We start from the raw sequence: 22,692 nt of genomic DNA, 5'->3' as shown, positions 1-22,692 counted from the left end.
CATTATTTTATATTTTTTTTATATTTTTTTCTGTGTATTTTTTTAAAAAAAAGTGTTTTTTTAATTATAGTTTAACCCAGATTTATTTAAAAAAAAATTTTTTTTAACTAATATTTTCATTTACTCTGTTTATTTACAATGCTAAGGTTTAGGCCTAGAGTATAATAATTTACTTACCTTTCTTAGCATTTATCCTTATTCTTTTGCTTATTATGAATTCTCTTTTTTTCTGACTATTTTTCAATTTTCATTTTATTTTTTTTCTCAACCTGGCAAATTTGTTTTGAGAATTAATATATTTTTTTAATATTAATTTTTCCTAGTGATACACAAAAATTAGCTTACAAATCATGGTAATTTTTTTTAAAAAAATATAAAATTTAATCCTGAAGTTTTAATAAATAATTCCGATATATAAAATAATTAAACTATAGTCTCTGGAAGTAGTACTGAGTTAGAATGCTAAAACAAGTGTAGAAAATGATTGAGATTTAAGATAACTTTTATTTTCTGGAGAAGAAAAGAGATACTATTCGAATAAGAACACGAAATGTATCGGCAGTAAATTAGAAAGTCAAGAAATAGAATTTTATGGTGACGGATTTAGAGGGATCTTAGAATTCCATTTTTGAGAAACAAACTTAATTTATGAAGTTTCTGTTATCGTAAAATATATTACTAAAAAGGAAAAAAAAATTTGGAGACTAAGAGGTGTTGTTACTTAATTAGTTAATAAACCAAAATATATAATATACGTAAAATAAATTTATTGAAAATGGGAAGGGTGATATTATATAAAGGTAAACCAAAGAAACTCATAAAAAGACTCAAAAATGGAAAAATAGAAGATTGGATAAAATAGAATAAATCATCTAAAAATATGAAATTAGAAAGTTATGAAAAAATTAAAATGCACATATAACATGCAATAATTTTTAGGATAGCCATTACTCCATTTCAGGGACTTGGGTGAATTTGGAAATTTACGCAATATTGTATACTTCTATTTAAAGCTGTCAGGGTATAAGTAAGATATGGGAAAAAAAATTTATTCCTCATTTAAAAGTGATGAATATAATGAAGTATTTTTTGGCATCATGATCACCTCTGTCCTTTAAGAAAATTACGAATTGAATCATATGTTTAGAAAATATATTTTTAAATACACATCTAAATTTAGTAATACATAATAAAATAACAACACCATTATATTTAACATCTAAAACCAAGAAAATGGAAGTTGTAACGAATTATTTTGAGTTTAATAATTCTCATAACACTGAGTTGGAGGTTCGTATACTTCCATTAATAATTATCTAATTTAAATATAATACTGTAATTAACTTCATCAGCCCCCCGATTTGAAAGTTTATTTAGTTTGGGCGCAATGCTAAATATTCTTCTAATGGCAAAGGCGATTAAAAGATAATAATTTTTGTTTTAATAAAAAACCTGTAAACCGAGGCAAACTAGCTAAGTTTTCTCTGGTCTCTAAAATGGCAGCCTTCATTTTACCGAATTCATTTTCTTTATCATATATTGTAGTTTTTATATGTCATATACTTAGGCAGCAAACTTTCTAACTCTTAATCCTTCCAACCTCTAAGGAAGAAATTTAAAATGGAGTACCCTAAAATCAACCTAGAGTTATTCATAATATACATGAACTGAGAAGACGTTTCCTTGTCCGGTGGATTTATTTATCGGATCTTGATAAATTATTCCAAGAATCTCAATTATATACTAAAATCACAACTATAATAATCAAGTATATAACATCGATTTAATTCTACGTTAAATTAAACTACATCTATAATCATTAATTAATAAAAAAAGTAATATATAGGCTATTGTTGCCTGCGCAATATAGTCCCTGCCAACAGATAGATCCTTTTTTTAACAATTATTTTGTTGAACTATGCTCTATTTTTAAAAAGCTAGCTAATTAATTGAATTTGTATATCGTCCGTTTGGAATTGGAGTCCTCCACTGGAAATTTTCAAAATTTTTGAGTTAGAAGTGGATAATAACTTATTTATTCCCGTAATATATATAGGAATAAAAAAACTAGATTAGAAAAATTTTTGTCAAATTTATAGCTCTGTCAGAAATTGATCAAAAAAAACTTTTCCAATGTTTGATTTTTTTTAAACTTTAATGTTGATTTTTCTCATTTTTAAGCATTTGTGCAAGTGGATCACTCCAATTCTAGGGTCTACGATATTGTTAGCTGTAACATATAAATTAGAAATAATTGTTGGATTTACTTTAGAATTCTTAGGCGGCTTTTGAGTATTCATATCTTTAAAAATTCCTAGATATATATATATATAATAAATTTTCGATCAAAAAACAATATAAGCGTAAACCTAAATCCTGTCTCATTTGTCATATAATTGCATTATAAAACATACGAAATATCATACTAGAGCATAATAATATACTACTTATTCATTTGCTTCGATTGATTTTGGGATAAAATAATTTTTCCCATATTCCTTGATAAACACCATTTAAAATATTATCTCAAATTATTCAATTTAATTATTTAATATTATTTTTTCATATAATATATATAAAAATCTTTACCCATAGAATTGTGGTCTTTTTTCAAACGTATTTTTTTAAAAAAAAATAAATAAAAATTATTATTATTGCATTTAACCAATCAAAAATGGGTATAACATAACCGAACAAAATGAAGGTCAAACAAAAGTGGAAATCAGGGGTAGGGAAGACCGGGGAAAAACGGTTCACTGTTTAGGAAAAGTTAACGCAAACAAACCGTGTTCACCCATAAGTTATAAAAAATATATTTCTAGTATTTTGATATAGTTATCATTTTTTTATTTTTAAATGATAAGTTATTAGAGGTTTATAACTTATCTAGAAGTTAAAAAAAAAGATAACATTTAGAGGGATCGGGCCTAGGCCTGGCCGGGCCGTATATTTTAAACCTAAATATTTGAAATCGCTATTATTAGCTATAAAAATCAAAATATAATATATTTTTTTAAAATCCGGGCCGGGCCCGAAAATGCAAAACCCGAGGCGGGAGAAAAACTTTTTTGAAGGAAAAATCTCGGTTGAGGTTTCTGATAGAAACAGGTTAGAAAATTCTGAAACAAAGTTCACGCAGTTTTATTATAATATCTTGACAGAGTGAAATAGTCGCCGTGTGATTTATATTAGAATATTTTCAAATTTTTTTTTAAATATCCATTTAAAACGTTACATTTTAGTGGTAATATTTAGAATGATAACGTTCAAAAAAATAGGAATTTTGAAGAAAGCAACTAGTTTTCTAGTAACCTAACTTCTAATTTAACCTAGCTATTAATATTTCTACGTTTTTTTATTATATAGAATATAAACCTGTATCTTGTAACGGCTTCCATAATTAATAAAAAAAATAAAGGTTTATTAAATTTCAAAATTTGTTAATCTTGATATTGTAAATTGTATCCGAATTATTTAAATAATTTATATAGCTTCATCAGGTCTTAAAATGACAGCCTTCTTATTACTGATTTCATTTTCTTTATCATGTATTGTTTTTATATAAGTTTTTATATATGTCATATAATTAGGCGTCAAACTCTTTAAATCTTAATCCTTCCACTGCTAAAGAAGACATTTAAAACGGAGTACCCTAAAATCAACCTAGTGTTATGCATCCGATATATATGAACTGAAGGATGTTTCTTAGTGCGTTGGATTATTTATCGGATCTTGAGAAATTATTCTAAGAATCTCAAATTATATACTCATTAAATCACAACAAGTGTTGTTATATTAGCTAACTTTGACCATCTCTATTGGTGGCTTAGTCAAGCTTTTAGCCTAAAAAAATTGAATTTAACTTCTAAGTTGAGTCTCAAGTTGAAGATTTGATTCTAATATTAGTTTTATAGTTGACTAAACTTCTTAGGAACTTTAACAACACTTACAATAATCAAGTACACCAATTTAATTCTACGTTATATTAGACTAATCTATAATTAATAATTAATTTTAAAAAAGGAAATAAGTTTGCATATATTAAGCTATAAACATATAAATTCTTATTTAATATAACTTTTATTTGTCGATCTGGTCTATAAATCGTTATGGCAATTACGATAGGGTTTTGGTGCGCCTTCGCTAAATAATATGAGTTATAAAAAATATCAAAATATCGTAGATAGAAACACTAGTTATTTGCTTCAATTTACTTTTCAATATAATATATAATTTTTCCAAAATTCTCAATAAACCATTTAAATATCATGTTAAATTATTTCAAATTTTTTCAAATATTTAATATTTTTTTGCATATTTAATACATAAAAATATAAAATTCGTTATACCTATAGAATTGTTGGCTTTATTTTTCAAACATATTTTTTTTTGTAAATAATATAATGATTAATTGCAGATAATCAATCATAAATCGGTTATAAAAAAAATATAGAAAATAATTGAAAATAATAAAAGAGTCGAACAAACTGCAAATTACGGATAGGGAAAACCGGGGAACAACGGTTTACGGTTTAGGAAAGTTAACGCAATCAAACTTTCTAATGCTTAACCTGGATTTTACCCATTCAACTTCTAGTATCTTGATAAAGTTATATTTTTTTTTACATATGATCCTAAAGTTATTAATAAAATGAGGAGTTATTAGAGGTTTATTACTTATCTAGAAGTTAAAAAAAAAATAAACTAATTATATAACAGATATCATTAGGGGTAAAATGGGTATAGAAATCTAATACGTGCAGGCCTAGTCCTAAGCCCAGCCCTGGACGGGCCGGTCGGTATTTAGTTTTTTTAAATATACCCGGGCCGGACCGAGCCGTATATTTCAAAACCAAATATCAGAAATCGCCATTATTAGCTATAAAAAAAATCAAGAATCAATATTATATATTTTTTAAAAAAAATCAGGGCTGGACAGGAATTAGTTTTATTTTTATATCTTTTACCCTGATACCTATGCGCGATTTATATTAGAATCGATTCAAATTTTTTATAATATCCATTTAAATATTTCATTTTAGGGGAAATATTTAGAAGGATGATGTTCAAAAATAGGAATTTTGAATAATGCAACTAATTGTTGCTAGTAACCCTAACTTCAATCTAGCGTAGCTATGAAAATTTATATAATTTATTTATTATATAGAATATAAACCTGTATTGTGCAGTTGTAACGGCTTCCATAATTAATAAAATAAAGTTTTATAAATTTCATAATTTGTAATCTTGATATTGTAAATTATATCCAAATTATTTAAATAATTTATATAGCGACGATTAAAACAAAATAAAATTTTTAAGTTATAAGATTTTTTTATGATTAATTGATAATTAATAGGTTTTTAGAAAAGTAACTTAGTTTTTAAGAAATGTATCTGGATTGATTTTATTTATATTGCTATTATACTGTGAGTGCATTGTTGAGATTTCCTTGGTTTGATGGAAAAGTCTTGAAAGCCGGAATATCTAATGATGTATAATAAATAAAATAATTTATTTTATTGGCAATATCGATTTATTGGTGCCATGCAACCATAAAAAATTTTAAAAAAAATTTTTTGACGCTCTAAATAATGAGAAAAAAATTCATAATTTCGCTATAGAAATTATGGATAGAGAATTTACTATAAAACACAAAATTTAAATATTATTTTGAATATTTTTTTTAATAAAATTTATATTTAATTTTCAAAATTAAGTTGGGAAGAAAATCAATTTATAAATTTTCTGGTATTGAAATTATCCTTGTAAGAACCGTTTAAAAAATTAATAATTTTGACAGAAGAATACTTCTGAAGAAGAAAGCAGAACTTGGTGGAATACAATTAAAACCATTTAAATTTTTAATATATTAATGAATTGTTAAAACGAAAACCCCAAATATTACATAAAAATATTAAAATTCAATATCGAAATAATTATCTATAAAATAAAAAGAAAATATAAATTAAAAATAAGGTGATTAGACCGGGCCTGGGACAATCAAATTATGCTTACAAATATGTTATATTATAATATCTAATCTTCCTGTCAAATTTGAATAATTTTGATAAATAGTGGTAAAAATTAAAAGGTTAAAGGTTATAGGTAAGGTTAGAATTAAGTGGTTAGAAAAGAAATAGGGATTAAGGTTAAAATTAAATGGCAAAAGAGATTATGGTGTTAAAATTTAAGGTTAGGGGTATAGGTTAGGGTTAGAATTAAAATGTTAGAAATTATAGGTTAAGATTAAATTTAAAAGGTAAAAAGAGATAAAAGCTTTAAAATGAGTATAGGTTAGGGTTAAAATTAAAAGGTTATAAATTATCGGATAAGGTTAAAGTTAAAAGGCAAAATGAGATAAAAGTAGTTTAAAATTTGAAAGGTTGGAGAGATATAAGTTTTAAATTTAAAGGGTTAATGAAGATATGGGGGGGGGGGGGGGTTAGAATTTAAATCAAAAAGGCTAAGAAAAATGAGTGGCTAGAATTAATCTGTATTAATAGTTTAAGTCATGCTATAAAATTGGTATAAAAAACTTGATTTGAAAATATTTAATTCCTTTCCTAAGGATTTAAAACATTTTTGTTTTTTACCAGAGTTTAATAATATTATTTCTGATTTTAATAACAATAAATTTTGATAAGAATTTCAAAAATTTTATCTATATAAGTGTATAAGGGTATTATATCATTTTTTATGGGATAATTACATTTAAACACTATCCAATAAAAAAAATTATCATCTCGATTGATGTCAATCACGTTTAATAGTTAACCTAGACTGACAATATTAAGCAGAACATGCATATGTTAAAGACAGCGAGAATCAATTTCATTGGTTGTAGTTGTCATTGAAAAACATTTTGACTAAATGCCTCATTGGTTGGATTTTAATATATGTACACCATTTTTAAGCATTTTAATGCATGAATCGTGAGTTCTGGTTTATCATTGGTTGGATAATATTTTTATATTTTACCGCTTTTTTTTAGGAATATTTATGAAAACTAATATTTATGGATAAATTTTAATAATTTTTCAAATTGTTTTAAAAAAAATTTGGAAAAGAACAAAAATTGAAATTACCTGTAGAGAGGGAAATAAGAATGAATAATAGAAGGTTTCCTGGAATAAAATATTCAAACATCATCAATATTATATAATAATATTGTTTTTGTAAATACATATTTTTTAAATAAGGTTTGTTAATCTACTATATTTGATCTTTTATTAGTTGTTTAATAATGATGAAATTTACAATATATATATATATATAAATAATAAGCTTTAAATTTTACATGCTTATTGTGCAAATCTCTCTATCTAATTATATAATAAAATATTAATTTTTACATCAAAGAAAGAAAATAATTATCTTTATATAAAATTATATTAGATATTTACGAAAATAACAAAATTTGTTATTATTTTTACCTAAGAAATTTATTTATAAATATATTTTTAAGGAAGTTATAATTCAAATAATTTTTAAAAATGTGATATATGCGTAACATTAATATGCTGATTTTGCAAATCTTTATCAATAATTTTTACATTAAAGAAAATATTAACCTTTTATAGAATCTTAAATATTACAAAAATTACATTTTTATGACAATTTTATTATTTTTTTTTTAACTTAGACTTTACTTTTTATTTTTTTTTTTCTAAAGGAAGTTTAATTCTAAAAATTTTACAAAATAATTTTGTTTTACGAATTTTTACATATGAAAATTAATTTTTAATTGGTTTAATATAGTGTTGTTAAGGCTTGAGCAACGGCTAACTCAATATTTTAGCCAGAAAGATATTTGCCCTAGTCTCGAGATTTCGCTAATAGATGTCTAAACCTTTGCTCCTTCAACAAACAAATACTTCAGGCTTGTAGAAGCATTTTACCAACACTAGTTTTTAATATCCTTGAAAGCATTTCTTTTACTTTTCTCTTTCAAAACTATAAAAAGTGTGCTATTTTTAACAGTTATTAATATTTTCTAAAATTTCAGTGTAATTGTTTGTATATAAAATTACAGAAACTAAGTTATATTTTGCTATAAAAAAATTTAACATTTAGATTTCCTAGGTTTTTTTTTATAAAAATTGAGTACTATTAATCATTATAACCAAACATTTACATTTATATATTTGATATAATAATTAAGAGCTTCATCCTCCTGTTTTAAAAATTCAAAAATTGATGTCCAATATTGTCCCTACTCTGTGCTCTATGCCTAGATCTAAATTTTTTTAACCTATACATATGAAAGCTGCAAATATGGCTCTATCTATCAATAAAAAATTTGCCGATTTGATGATACCCTATGAAATACGCTTGGAAACTGAATGTATAAGAAGTCGTGTTTCTGAGAAATATTTGGAAGGACGTCCAAATGACTCGCCCTTCTTATTTACAGAACTTCTGAAGTATTTCGTGTTAATCATCGATCAGATGATAATCAGTTTTAATAGAATGATATTTTGAAAAATCAAACATCATATAACCGATGATGCTTAATATTTGCTTTCTAGAAGTTTCGATAAAATTAACATGAACTCTTTATAGTTCCCTTCCATTTACATGTTCTATAAAATGTTACTAGAATACCCAAAAAGTGATTCTATCTATTTTAAATGTATTTTTGTAAAATTTCGTTTGCATCTAATCCAATATATTCTGTAAATTTAGAGCAATTGACATCCGATTACACTATATCTATTTTCAAATTATTCTCAAAGATAACCTTTTGTTCTTATAAAAGACCAGCCTTGTTTCCCTGGTAATTTAACTGAAGCAGCTCTGTAGAAGACATAGAATTGATAAGAGCAATTAGAAACAATTGGTTAAGAATGGTTCGAAGCATTTCTAGGGCCTCTAACTCGTACACCTTAATTTTTATTTAAATAAGATTACAATTTGTATGATTCTTTGCTTTTGACTTCAAATATTTCTATAAAACCTAGGATAAATTATTGAAAAAAAAAATCATATCTTTTTCAATTATAGATTGTCACTAATTCCAATCTTTTCAATAAAATTTATTTTATTTTTTTTGTTAAAAATAGTTATGCTTTAAAGAATTTCTTTATATACTTTCGTTATTTTAAAAGATTTAAAAATTTATATTATACTTTTTGATTTTATATACTTTATTTCTTTCTTTCTTTCTTTCTTTCTTTCTTTCTTTCTTTCTTTCTTTCTTTCCTTCTTTCCTTCTTTTCAGAAGTGATGAGATGAGAAGATGAGAAGAGAAGAGAAGAGAAGAGAAGAGAAGAGAAGAGAAGAGAAGAGAAGAGAAGAGAAGAGAAGAGAAGAGAAGAGAAGAGAAGAGAAGAGAAGAAGAAGAGAAGAGAAGAGAAGAGAAGAGAAGAGAAGAGAAGAGAAGAGAAGAGAAGAGAAGAGAAGAGAAGAGAAGAGAAGAGAAGAAGAAGAGAAGAGAAGAGAAGAGAAGAGAAGAGAAGAGAGAGAGAAGAGAAGAGAAGAGAAGAGAAGAGAAGAGAAGAGAAGAGAAGAGAAGAAGAAGAGAAGAGAAGAGAAGAGAAGAGAAGAGAAGAGAAGAGAAGAGAAGAGAAGAGAAGAGAAGAGAAGAAGAAGAGAAGAGAAGAGAAGAGATATATATATATGGGAGGAAGTGGCTAAAAAGTCTTTAGAAAAACATATGAAATGTGAAATGAAGAAAAAAAAAATTCAAATATTAGTAATGTTGAATTGATATTTTCCAAAATAATTATGTAAAAATGAAATCGTTAAAAAAAAAATATGTCATACATTAAAAAAAATGTCATATCCTAAGGAGGAAATGGACGTTAAAATTGGATTGGAGATTTTTGAATAGATTCTTAGCTAGGATGGTGCTTCAAACATGAGTGGAAGGATCAACGGAGTACAGGCTTTGATTGGAGCTAAGCCCCAACGGTGGCTTTTATTTGGTGTTTATTGTCATCGATCAAATTAAATCATTATTCAATTATGTACTCAATCTATAAGGAATGTAAGATATATTTTAGGGGTCTTGGATGGCATTCTTGTGTATTTCAATGTGGATGCAATACTTACAGCATATTAGCCTGCTGTACTGACAAAATCAAGACGATTTTTGGAAATGATAATGGTATCTTATTTGTTTAGATTTAGAATGTTTTAATTAATATATTTATCAAAAGTGGTTATCTATCATGATATTTTACGAGCCTTGAGGACAGCTTTGGCAAAATTTAAATTCTGAAGATATCTAGTTTTCGGAATAGAAAATTTTATTGTATTTTATCACTTTGTGTTTGAGATAACGTATTTGTTTGGTAATAAGCTTGACTTGTATAAAATTTGCAACTCATGTCCAAAAGATATAGGGTCTGCAATATATCAAATTCAAGTGGCAAAATATTGCCTGATTTAGTTTGAGAAGTATAATTTAAGATATTGTCCTCATATCATTTTTTCAATCTATTTCAGAGAATGACACTGAATTTTTGAAATTTTTATTCTAAGACTCGATAAAAGGGGAAAAATTTATCTTTTGAATTCGAAAAATTCTAATCTACCAAACATTTTAATCCAAAATGTAAAGGGTACATGTAATATCACTATTTAAATATAAGATTCTTTCCTGCACTCTATTTGATATTTATGGGGTTTGATGAAAGATTGAAATGAATAATTCCATTAGAAAAATTTTTTTAATCTTCCTCATTTCATTAACATCATTTGATTCTAGAACTAGTTTTTTTTGATTGTATATATAAATAATTACACTTAGATATTACTACATTTAATTATAATAAAAATATATGAGTAATATACACAGTTACAGAGATATCCCAAACTAAAAGAGAAAAAAAAGGTAAAAATTCTTATTTTAAAAAATTTATTTCGCCTCGTGTTAGTATTTAGGTTTTGTTTATAGCAAGCGTATCGTCGCGTCCGTTGGGGTATTTTACGAAAGGCGAGTAAATAATAGGTATATAATTTATGTAACGAACTCCACGCGTTGAAATGAATTACATCGATTATAGATCATAAAATTTAATCTCCATTTTGCTTGCTTTCAAAAAAATGCTCAACTAGAGAAATACAGTCCATAATCCTCTAAGAGATTAAGGATTAATCTTTATAACAGTGCTTACTATAAATGAGGCCTTTGTACGACATAGTAGAAGGCCAAGTAGGTAGATCATATATTCTAGTAGTTCTGAAAATTTTTTCGGAAAAAACAAATTTTTCTGCAAATGTCACTAATGACACCAAGCAAATTCTACTGGTCATTCTGAGGGATAGGGTAAGGCAACTTTAGAACTACATTTTTTTTTATAATTGTTAGTATTACAAAATTGTATTTATCGTCAATTAAAATCAAAAAAAATTTAAATTACAATAAAAGCAGGGCCCGGAAAAAATTGGTCATGGGAATCATTTCTAAGTCAAAATTAAGATGCTACTTGTTATTGGCGTTCGCGCTGTGCAGCTCAATCGTGCATCAAACAATGGCGTCTTCCATTAAGAAACGGGACACGTACATAAAGATAATAATATCGATAATTAAACAGGGAGAAGAAAAGGTTTTGAAAAATTATTTGTTATTTATATATGAGACCTGTAGGGTCAGGCCCGCCAGGCCCTGGTACTCAGGCCGGGCAGGGTACTCAGGCCGGGCAGGGTACTCGGCCGGGCCGGGTACACAGGCTGGGCCGGGCCGGGCTGTATTTTATTTTTTTTAATATACCGATTTTTTTTTTGGGGGGGGGGGGGGGAGTAACTTGTAGCTCTACCTCCGTTTTTTATAATAATTTTTTTTTTAATATTTTTTCAAAGAATTATTTGTGTATAATTTTAAATATTTTAATATACTTTTGATAACAACACTAATGTACAAAATTTCATGAAATGTCTTTAAAATATTTATAGGGGTTTCACTTTTTATACACGCAAGAATAGAATTATATATTATAATTTATTTATATTAAGAAAGAAAGAAAGAAAGAAAGAAAGAAAGAAAGAAAGAAAGAAAGAAAGAAAGAAAGAAATGAAAGAAAGAAAGAAAGAAAGAAAGAAAGAAAGAAAGAAAGAAAGAAAGAAAGAAAGAAAGAAAGAAAGAAAGAAAGAAAGAAAGAAAGAAAGAAAGAAAGAAAGAAAGAAAGAAAGAAAGAAAGAAAGAAAGAAAGAAAGAAAGAAAGAAAGAAAGAAAGAAAGAAAGAAAGAAAGAAAGAAAGAAAGAAAGAAAGAAAGAAAGAAAGAAAGAAAGAAAGAAAGAAAGAAAGAAAGAAAGAAAGAAGAAAGAAAAGAATAAATTTAATTAAAGACAAAATTTGTGCATTCTTCATCTAAAAAATAGCATTGGGTTTTGCTTTGGTGGCAACCTATCTTCCTGACTTCTGCGAGACTTTTCAAATTTTTTAAAATCGCAAAACTCAAGTTGATCTCTCGATTGAGAGATTAGCCATCTACGGATCTCAGATCAACATGATATATAAAGTATATTCCATAATTTTCCGATTATGGGACGCCTTCAGAAATATTTTCATTATGTTCAAAACCCTAACTATGACAACCTTTTTTCAAGGTTTCTAAGTGTATCCTGTCATGTAGTGTTATTAAACGGCTGACTCAATCATTTAGCCAAATAAATATTGCTTAAGGCTCCGCATTTCGCTGATAGATGTCTAAACCTTTGTGCTATCCTTGAGCAAAATCTTCAGGGCTTTGCCTAATATTTTTCGGAATAAAATATCGAGTTAGCCGTTTTTAAAAGTCGACTCAAACCGAGCCGTTTAACAACACTACTGTCCCGATCTATGCTTTAAGCATATTGACACCAAATAATTTTTTTTTATTACAAAATCTGGGATATTTTTTAATATACTTAAATATTCCTTTTGTTGTTTTTTTTTAATATGGGAATTATTTGTTTTGTTTTTAAAAAATTGGTGCATTTCAAAAAGTGCAATCAATTTTGAAAGCAAAAATAATAAATAATTGTTAACAACCCTTTTTTTGCTCAGATGAAATAAGGATCCCAGGAGAGAATGGCTGAGAATTCTTCGGATCCCAATTTAGAAACACTGTATCTATGGAATCGAATTGATTTGTAGCTTTCATATTTGAAGAAATATATTATTAGTTTTTGTCGAGGGAGTCAAAAAAAAAAGTGACAAAATATTTTTTTTAAAAATGTCACAATGTGATATTTAAAAAAAAAATTTGTAATTAATAAATGTAAAAATAAAGAAGAAGTAATTATTTAAGTTTAATATACCAATACCAAAAATAGTTTTATAATATTAATGCGGTAATAATTTGTTTTATTTTTTAGAAAAAGAAATTAGTACCAACCACTATAATCATACTATGTTTGAGGTCTGCGCGGGTAGCCAAGCCCGACCTGACTTGAGTTCGGGTTCAGTTTGGATTCGGACATGAAAAAATTTTTTATTTTTTGTATCGAGTTGTTCGGGCCGATTTGTAAGAGGTGCCCAACCCGAAGCCTCACCCGACCCTATGAATAAATATATAAATAATGAAAATATTCTTAGAAAGATGACCATCCAAGTGGGATATTTTAGTATATCGCAGCTGATGGCTATATACTTGGAATAATTTGCTATGTTAGAAACACCCTGAAACATGGACTGGAACCCCTTATTAGAATTTAAATCCTGAGAACCTTACTGTTTTGTCGAATGGGTTTTTTTTACATCCCCCTGTATCTAGATATAAAAATGTAGTATCTGTATCTGTATCTAGACAGGTATTTGATTAAAATATCGGTATCTAGATATTATTTTAGACGATGTATCTGTCTCTAGATCCAATTAAAAAGTATCTTTTAACAACTCTGGTATATATGTTAGAGGACTTAAAAGATAAAGGCAAAATTGTCTGTAATTGATAGGTTTTCCAAACATGCCGGAATATTCATTTCCGGTCAAATTAGATTTTATTTTAAATTTATAAAAAAAAAACCGCTCAAAAAACACATTTGCCGCTAACATATAATAATGCGTCACCGGAAATAATAACAAGCAAAATATTTTTTTTTAATTATTAGAACAACATATAATTTAATAAATATTTTATTTATTTTTAATTATTAGAACAACATATAATTTAATAAATATTTTATTTATTTTTTTTAAATTTAGGATGAAAAGTTTGAGGATATTCATAGAGATGAAGATGACAAAAAACCTAATATCAAAAAGTGTCAGTTTAATATGATAGCATGCCTACCGTTAGCTAAATATAGAAATTTCCTTAAAAAACTTAAACAGCAACATTGAATATAATTTATTTTTTAGTGACCGTTTACTAATATATCTATATTATATATAATAATATATTTCATTTTATAATAAAATATTAAACCAACAAAAGAAGACAAATTTGTATAACTTATTCCCACAATTTTTTATTTGTTTTTAAAAATTAGGGTAGAAAAACTAAAATGAAAGGCAAAATATTAGAAAGATTATGGGAGAACCGGGGTAAAAGGATTGGTAGTCGATACTTTCCAAATGAAATACAAAACTAAGGCAAAACAGATACAAATTAAGCATTTCTATATAGTAGCCCCATTCCTTGTGTACAAAAATAAAAATTAAAAAAAGGGGTGGACCTCGCTATCTATAATACTATAGGAAGCTATGATGGCATTATGTGAGGTGTAACCATTTTTTGCCATTTTGACCGAACCCAACAGGGGTATAATGGCTAAGCACCATGGGGTAAAGTGGTTAAAATAAATTTGAACATAAACTTGTTTTAATGAAATAAAAAAAACATTAGCAATTTTTGAACATCCATCAATTAATTTTTATGTTATAGATCTATCAAATACAATAAAGGGAATGTGAAATAATTTATCAAAAATAGCATATTTCGAGTCGGCTTATTTTAGGCACATTGTACATTTTAAGTTATTGATTATATTCCTTTTTACATGTTTTAGACGTTAATATTTCAAAATTCACTTTCCTTAGCTTGGAATCAGATGGAACATTTTAACCGATTTTCCCATAGCAGCATTACGCACAAATCGTATAACTGTGTGACTTCTAGTTAGAATATAAAACTTCAGATGAATTTTATTTTCTAGCACATGTAAATTATTTAGATAAATATATCTTCCTAAAAAAAAACAAACCTAAACTGAAAGAGTAATTTTTTTTTATAATTTTAGGGTAAAAAGGCGGTTTTCTTGGGCAAAATGTGCCAATCCAGGAAGATTTTACAAAAGATGAACAGAAGAGCCAAGAAATTATATTTTAAGATACTTTTACATCGAATTTAGGATTTGTTTGCTCAAGGGTTAAAATGCTATATTCGCGTTAACGTTGCTACCCCGTCATTGCTTTACCACGGTCTCTCCTACAGTTCATCTAATATATTTAAAAAATAATACAAAGAAGAACATTTAAGGTTGTAAAATTTTTACCCTTTAAATTTATGAAGCAGAAAAAAATACACAAAAACGGCTCATTTTAATCCAATTTTTAAAAAATATCTTGTAGTTTTGTATTTTTGTTATATATTTATATATATATCAGAGACCTGCAGGCCCGGCTCCTAAGCCCGGCCCGGCTAAATTTTTTAAATATACCCGGGCCGGGCCGGGCCGGGCCGGGCCTAAAAAAGTTTTATCCGGGCCGGGCCTAAAGAATTTTTTTTAAATATATCCGGGTCGGGTCGGGCCGGGTCGGGTCGGGTCTAAGATTGTTAAACCCGGGCCGGGCCGGGCCTTAATATTTTTTATAAAAATTTTTACATTATGAGTTAATAGTTATAAGATTATATTATATTATAGTTATGATTAATATAATATTGGGTGATGGTTAACATTACCTAACACCCACAGATCGATCTAATTATTAATTTCCTGCAAATTTATACAAAAGTATTAATATATTTTTTTATAATTCATATCTAAATTTTTATAACATATTTTACCAAAACAATCAAATAAAGGAATATCTTAAATAAGCCCCAATATTCAAGTATTAAGTATTAATAATATATATTTTTTATAATTCATATCTAAATTTTTTTGAATATTTACCAAAACAATCAAATAAAGGAATATTATGGCACAAAATACTAATGATATAATTAATAAAATTAAAAATAATATTTATTCTTTTAGAAATACAAATAATAATTTAAAATCTGAAATATGGGCTAAATTTAACATCATCATGGATGAAAATAAAAAAAAACATTGGCTATGTACAATGTAAGAATTGTTCAAGTATATTATCTTATAATTATAAACATGGTACATCACATCTAAAAAGACATAAATGTGATGGTAAATCCATGAAAATTAATAAAAAAATTTTACACCTGAAAAACCAACCTATAAATGTAATATAAAATATTTAAAAATTATAAAATAAATTATATTAATATTGTGCAATTAGATTATATTTTCAAAATACTATTTATTATACATGCATTTTTTTAAATAGCGATTTATTTTTATTTTATAAATTAAATAGTAAATTAAATACAATATATTATATTCACAAAATATTTTCCATTTTGAATGCAAAATTCATTTTTTCTCATAATTTAAATAAATATTATATATTAATAATTAATAAATTAAACTAGTGTAATAAAAAAAAATATATAATATTAAAACTTAATATTTTATTTATCAACAAATAAATATATGGATCAGTATAATTTTTATAAAAAAATATTCTGATTTCATCATAACAGTGAGAAAAAAAAATATAGCATACAATTTTTTTAAAAAAACGGAATTTAAGAAAAATATATAATTTAACAATTCTAGAAATTTTAAGAAATTTAACAACCAACGACTTCATAATACAAGGTATAATAATGGGAATATAATTAGTGCAAATAATTTTTTTTTTTGTTTTATTTTTTTTAAATGCAATATAAAATATAGTATATGCTCAAAATATTATTACCATTTTTATGAATATTAGTTTTATTTTTATAAATACAAAAAATATAGTATATGCTCAAAATATCCATTTTTATAAATAACAGTTTTATAATTTTTATAAATTCAATATAATATTCTCAAAATATTCGCTTTTTTCATGTATTTTTTAAATAATAAGCGATAATACTCGCTGAAAAATATGGTAAAATACATCATGGGTGAATTTTTGAATATACCAGGTCGAATATAATTTTAAAAAAATTCCGAGGGGGCCGTAAAAAATTTTTTTAATTTATCCGGGCCGGGTCGGGCCTTAAATCTTTAAATCCGGGCCGGGCCGGGCCGTAAAAAAATTTTTAAAAAAATATCCGAGCCGGGCCGGGCCTTAAATCTTTAAAACCGGTCCGGGCCGGGCCTAAAAAATTTAAAACCGGTCCGGGCCGGGCCTAAAAAATTTAAAACCGGTCCGGGCTGGGCCGTGCAAATGGTGCCTCTGCAGATCTCTGATATATATAATGAATATAATTATATATATGAAATGTCAATCAAAAGTGATCTTTTGAAGTTGAGTTTGGTTTTTGTTAGAAGATGAATGAAAAAAAGAAGATCAGATGTTGTATGTATATGTATAATGAATATGTTGTACATTTTTTTAAAATTATGATTGTATAAATATGAAACAATAATAATAAACTGATTTAGAATAATATTAAAATCTACGGATTCCAAAATCAGTCTCATTGGTTCATATTTATACAATCATAATTTAAAAAAATTACAAACAACATCCAAAAATCCATCAACAAAAGAACATCTGATCTTCATTTTCTATTCATCCTCTAAAAAAACAAAAACTCAAATTCAAAAGATCACTTTAGATTGACATTTCATATATATCATTATATATATATAAATGTATAACAAAAATATTAAAACTACAACATGTCTAACTCAATATTTTAGCCAAAAAAATTTTGCCTAAGCCATGAGATTTCGTTTATTATGTCTAGACCTTTGTTCCTTCTATGAGCAAAATCTTCAGGGTTACGTAGTATTTTTCTGGATGTTTCTAAAAATCGGCTCAAAACCAGCTGTTTAACAACACTAGTTATATTATTAAATTAAATTCCAATATTATTGATTAACATAGTTCTTTAATAATCATAATCAATATATATATATACGCTCAAATTAATATGTAAAATTTATGAGGGTTTAAACATTGAAGAAAATATAAGAAATTAGATTTCGCGTTTTATACTGAATTTAGTTCGATAAATTATATATATTCGTTTGTTTGTTCGCTCCTTCGCGCATGCGCTTATTAAAATGTTTTATTCCACCAATTACGATACAATTTTTCTTTATTTCTGGTCTACTGAATTTACACCCTTTTAAAAATTAGTTCAAATATTGGGATTATAATAAATTTTAAAACTGTAAGTCATATGGTTTATAAATTGAATAACCTTTTTTTTAGTTTTTTAAAAATTCTAATATTTTTATTTTTGAGAACAAAAAAATATTTATTCAAAATTTATTTTAAAAAAAAAGAGAATTTATTTTTTTTCATTTGAATAAATGTTATTAAATATAAATATTTATTTTTTATCTCATATTATTAGAATTATTGTTGTTGAAAAAACCCGATAAGGCAGATTTTTAAAAACCGGCCCGGTTGATCATAACCAAAATAGTTGGTGATTTTGCTCATATGGGTGACAGAAAGGTTACGGTTTCTACTTGCCAAATCTTGAGGCTTGCACAATAAAATATTGGCTAAAATCTTAATCGGACCGGTTTTTAAAAATCGGCCCAAATCGGGTTTTTTCAACAACACAAAGTAGGATAAACTATTTTTAAAAATCTCAAGATAAGGGTTCGTAAAAGGAAAATGAAATAAAATGTAAGATAATATAAAGTATAATAACGTGAAATATTATAAAATATGATTGCAATACCAAAAATTAATTATTGAAAGTGCACAATTAAATTAACGTTAAATCTGCCGAGTACCCTTCCAATATGGTGGCGAACGGAAAATCAAAGATTTCTTTTTTGATATCTATTTCAATGAAATCCAAATACAAAAAAAAGTAAATTAAAACATAATTATGAAAAATAGTTTTTAAAAAAAAATATATAATTCAAAATCGAAAACAATTCTTTGATTAGATATTGAAGTATTGAAATATAAAAATTTTATTGGATGATATTTTCGAAGACAACGTCCATAATTTTTTTTTGTAATCTCCTTTACGTTATTTAAGATTTCAAAAGCATGCACTTATATTTAAACGCACTAATCAACATGAAATCATTATTTATCACCAAACAAATAAACTATGCATATACCATTCAATTTCTCAGACAATCATTCATAATTTTAATAAGTTTGTTTTCCCATTTTCAGATCCCCATTTTCGTCGCCAACCTGTATCACGTATATATATCACTAGGATTCATAAAATTCTTTATTACAATCAGATAAACCATTTGTACAAATAATATTAATCATATATATTCCGAAAATATTATCATAATAATAAATATATAAAATCCATAAGACCAGCCATCATTCAAGAAATTTACTCCATCATGAAAAACACCATGATCCGGTTTGATGATTCATAGATATCCATCCCTAAGTTCGGTAGCAATCACTACAAAGTTAAATAAATTAAAATTAATGATAACAACAATAATTTAAAATGCTAATAACTTAATAAAGAAACGACTCTACATGCAAATTGATATGATACAAGCAATAACAAATTAAAGGTTTTTAACTAACAAAAATACTATAAAAATCAACTTTGCGATAACATAACACATCAAACTTAATTGTCCAACGATTACAACAAGTAGTTGACAATCATAAGAAAAAGTTTTCACGGATTTTATAAAGAGTGGAATTTGTAAGTAGTTATTTTTTTTTGTTTTTTTCCCTCACATTGTCACCCAATCGTTGATTCCAAAGGGAGATATGGTCTTAAGTGTATATTAATCGCAGCTGTACTCTTTATTTAACTAGAGCCTGCTAATTTATTATCAGACGAAGGCCTGTGGCCAGTTAGTTTAACTTAGGTGCATTGCTTTTTAAACTAATCCATAATTTGACTTTACATGCGTCTCGTCTTTTCAAAAAATGTAAATAAAAAAATATTCAAAATTAAAAAATTTTGCTTCTATACCAATCGTTATCTCCTTTCTTGAACATTTTTCAAGCAGAACTTTAAATTTTTTAAAAAATATGGGCAAATCAGAACCATAAAATTTTATTTCTAAAATAAAAAATTCAAATAATATAAATAATTATCCTTGTTTTATAGATTGAGTTTTGTTACTTATTTTTATGTCTTAATCATATCCATATTAATTTTTAAATAGATAAAATATTTCGTGCAATTTTTAAAAACGAAATTTAAACCTTTATAGGTTAGTCCCACCTTTCTCTAATATCATATGGGAAAAAGTTCTGAAAATTTATCCCACTCGGATTCACATCATCATGATCCTTTAAAGCAACCTTTAGAAGCAATTCCTGATTATAAAACTTACAAACTTGAAGATGCTCCTGAATTAGTCAAAGTACAGAAAAGTTTGAGTGAATTAGGATTGAAAGATCCATGGGTTAGGTTTGTTATTTGTGATTTTTTGCTTTTTATAATATGCTCAGTATTCCTATATAAGTTTTATTTTATATTGTATAAAGATAGACACTTTGTTTCTTTTTATAAATAGTTTTAGTTATATATAATATTGGTGTATTTATCATTTATAATAAATTAAGTTATTCATCTTGAATCTTAATATATAGTTTAATTTGAATTAGAGATGCATGTATACCACCTTCTTAGCCAATGTTATACCACTGATACTGACATAACATTGTACTTATACCATGTTAGTATAATATACATTTATTGAACCAAGTAGTAAAGTTCATTTTTCATTTTTACCTACTAGCTTACATTCTTGCCAATAATTTGTAAGGGCATTAGCATCATTTGAATCTTATGCCCTGACCTTATTATAAATTTAGGGAAATGAGTCACAGCTATCTCAAAGAGGGATACTACTTATTTTAGAATAAGACCCTAAACATTGTCAAAATAAACTATCTTTACATATTTTTGGTCAATAAATCTCCATAAATGGAAAAAAAAAATTATAAGACAAAATGAAGAAAACAACTATATATTAAAAATAAGCATGTCAAATTTTAATATGAATATTGAATGAACCTTTTTCAAATTATGTCATGTCTCTTATCCTTTTTGACAGACAATCAAATTCATATTTATATGATTAATTGAGAAATATCTTTATTTATATGAAACTATCATGAAATTATAATATATCAATCTTAATAAATTTGTCTTAATTATTTTAAATACTATATTAAAATAGCAAATTATATTAACTTCATATTACTACTCAATTTCATAAATAAAATAAAATGTTATATATAATATAAATTAAATATATAAATGCATAATCTTATTCAAACATAATATATTTAATGAATAAAACTGTTACACATCTTTTCAAACATAAAAATACAAATTGTAATATAAAATAAAATTATTTACAATATTCATAAAATTAAATTAAAAGGTTTTCTTCCATTAGTTTGGAAATTTTTATATGATTTTTTTTTATATAAACTCAAGCTTAAGGTTGTATAATTTTTTTTTTAATATGACAATTATATCATTTTATTATAAGACCTTGGTATCGGTAAAAATTTAAAATGTCAGCCAACATCAATATTGACTTTATGGGATACATCTCTGATTTTAAACTTTTATTAGACAAATATTTAATCTCACATTTATTAATTTAAACCTATTATTGTTATAAAAAATTTATCATCACCAATTAAGGAATTATGTGTTTATGTATAACCCCAAGATAGCTGGAACTTACTGGAGCCGTGTAAGATCTTTTCTATTTTATGGTCTTAGCTGGGGGGTTTCTGCATTTGTCGTAACAGTCATAGGATACAAAATAAGGGATTATTATTATCCCACAGATCCTCACGAAGAACATATGAAAACGCTTAGGAAATATGGACTTGACCCTTATAAACATTGAATTGATATATATTCATGAAATTATTTACTATTATAATATATATATATAATTGCTTACTTAGCCATGTATTTTATATTTTGATTTCAAAGGCAACAAAAATAATCATAAAAAACTTTATTTAATTGAGTCAAAGAAATATTAATTTGTAAATTATATTAATTGCTTTATTTATTTGTAAGGTTTCAAAACTTTCCATTCTTAATAATTGTTAAAGACACTACCAAGAACTAGGTAAATCAGCTGGAATTCAATATGGAGACATTTTTTTGCTAATTAATCACGAAAATAGACATTCATCTCGTGTTTTATTGGTTGAGCATTATTAATAATAACCCTATCATAGTTAAGTGCTGTAATAATATTAAGAGATAATATGTGTGCCAGAACAAAAATTCACTTCTCTCAGAAATGAGCAATTTTCTAAACCAAACTCCTATTAATATTAAGCCTGAATTATTTCATATTTTTTAAATTTTCATTAAGAATTGCCACGTTTGTATGGATAAACAGCAATTACACTTATCTGTTTATAGATGTGTTAAAAATTGATTAAAATCGTAATTTTTCGAGTTTAAAAATCGATTAAAATCGTGATTTTTACGAATTAATAGAGTTTAAAAATTGATTAAAATCGTGATTTTTACTAATTAATCGAGTTTAAAAAATCGTGATTTTTACGAATT

General features: G+C 25.9%; 1 protein-coding gene across 1 annotated transcript; it reads left to right on the top strand.

Moving 5' to 3' along the window:
- The first annotated feature begins 20,374 nt into the window (after window positions 1-20,374).
- LOC135925494 (NADH dehydrogenase [ubiquinone] 1 beta subcomplex subunit 3-like) lies at window positions 20,375-22,009 on the top strand. Its single transcript, XM_065460853.1, has 2 exons — window positions 20,375-20,547; window positions 21,799-22,009. The coding sequence occupies exons 1-2, from the start codon at window positions 20,375-20,377 to the stop codon at window positions 22,007-22,009; spliced, it is 384 nt and encodes a 127-aa protein (XP_065316925.1).
- The last annotated feature ends 683 nt before the right edge of the window (window positions 22,010-22,692 follow it).

Source organism: Gordionus sp. m RMFG-2023, chromosome 2 (assembly GCF_954871325.1).
Source record: "Gordionus sp. m RMFG-2023 chromosome 2, tfGorSpeb1-WG-v2, whole genome shotgun sequence".
In the NCBI taxonomy this organism is placed as follows: Eukaryota; Metazoa; Nematomorpha; class Gordioida; order Chordodea; family Parachordodidae; genus Gordionus; species Gordionus sp. m RMFG-2023.
The sequence above is the reverse complement of the archived record's forward strand: the minus strand, read 5'-3'. Positions and strand labels throughout refer to the sequence as shown.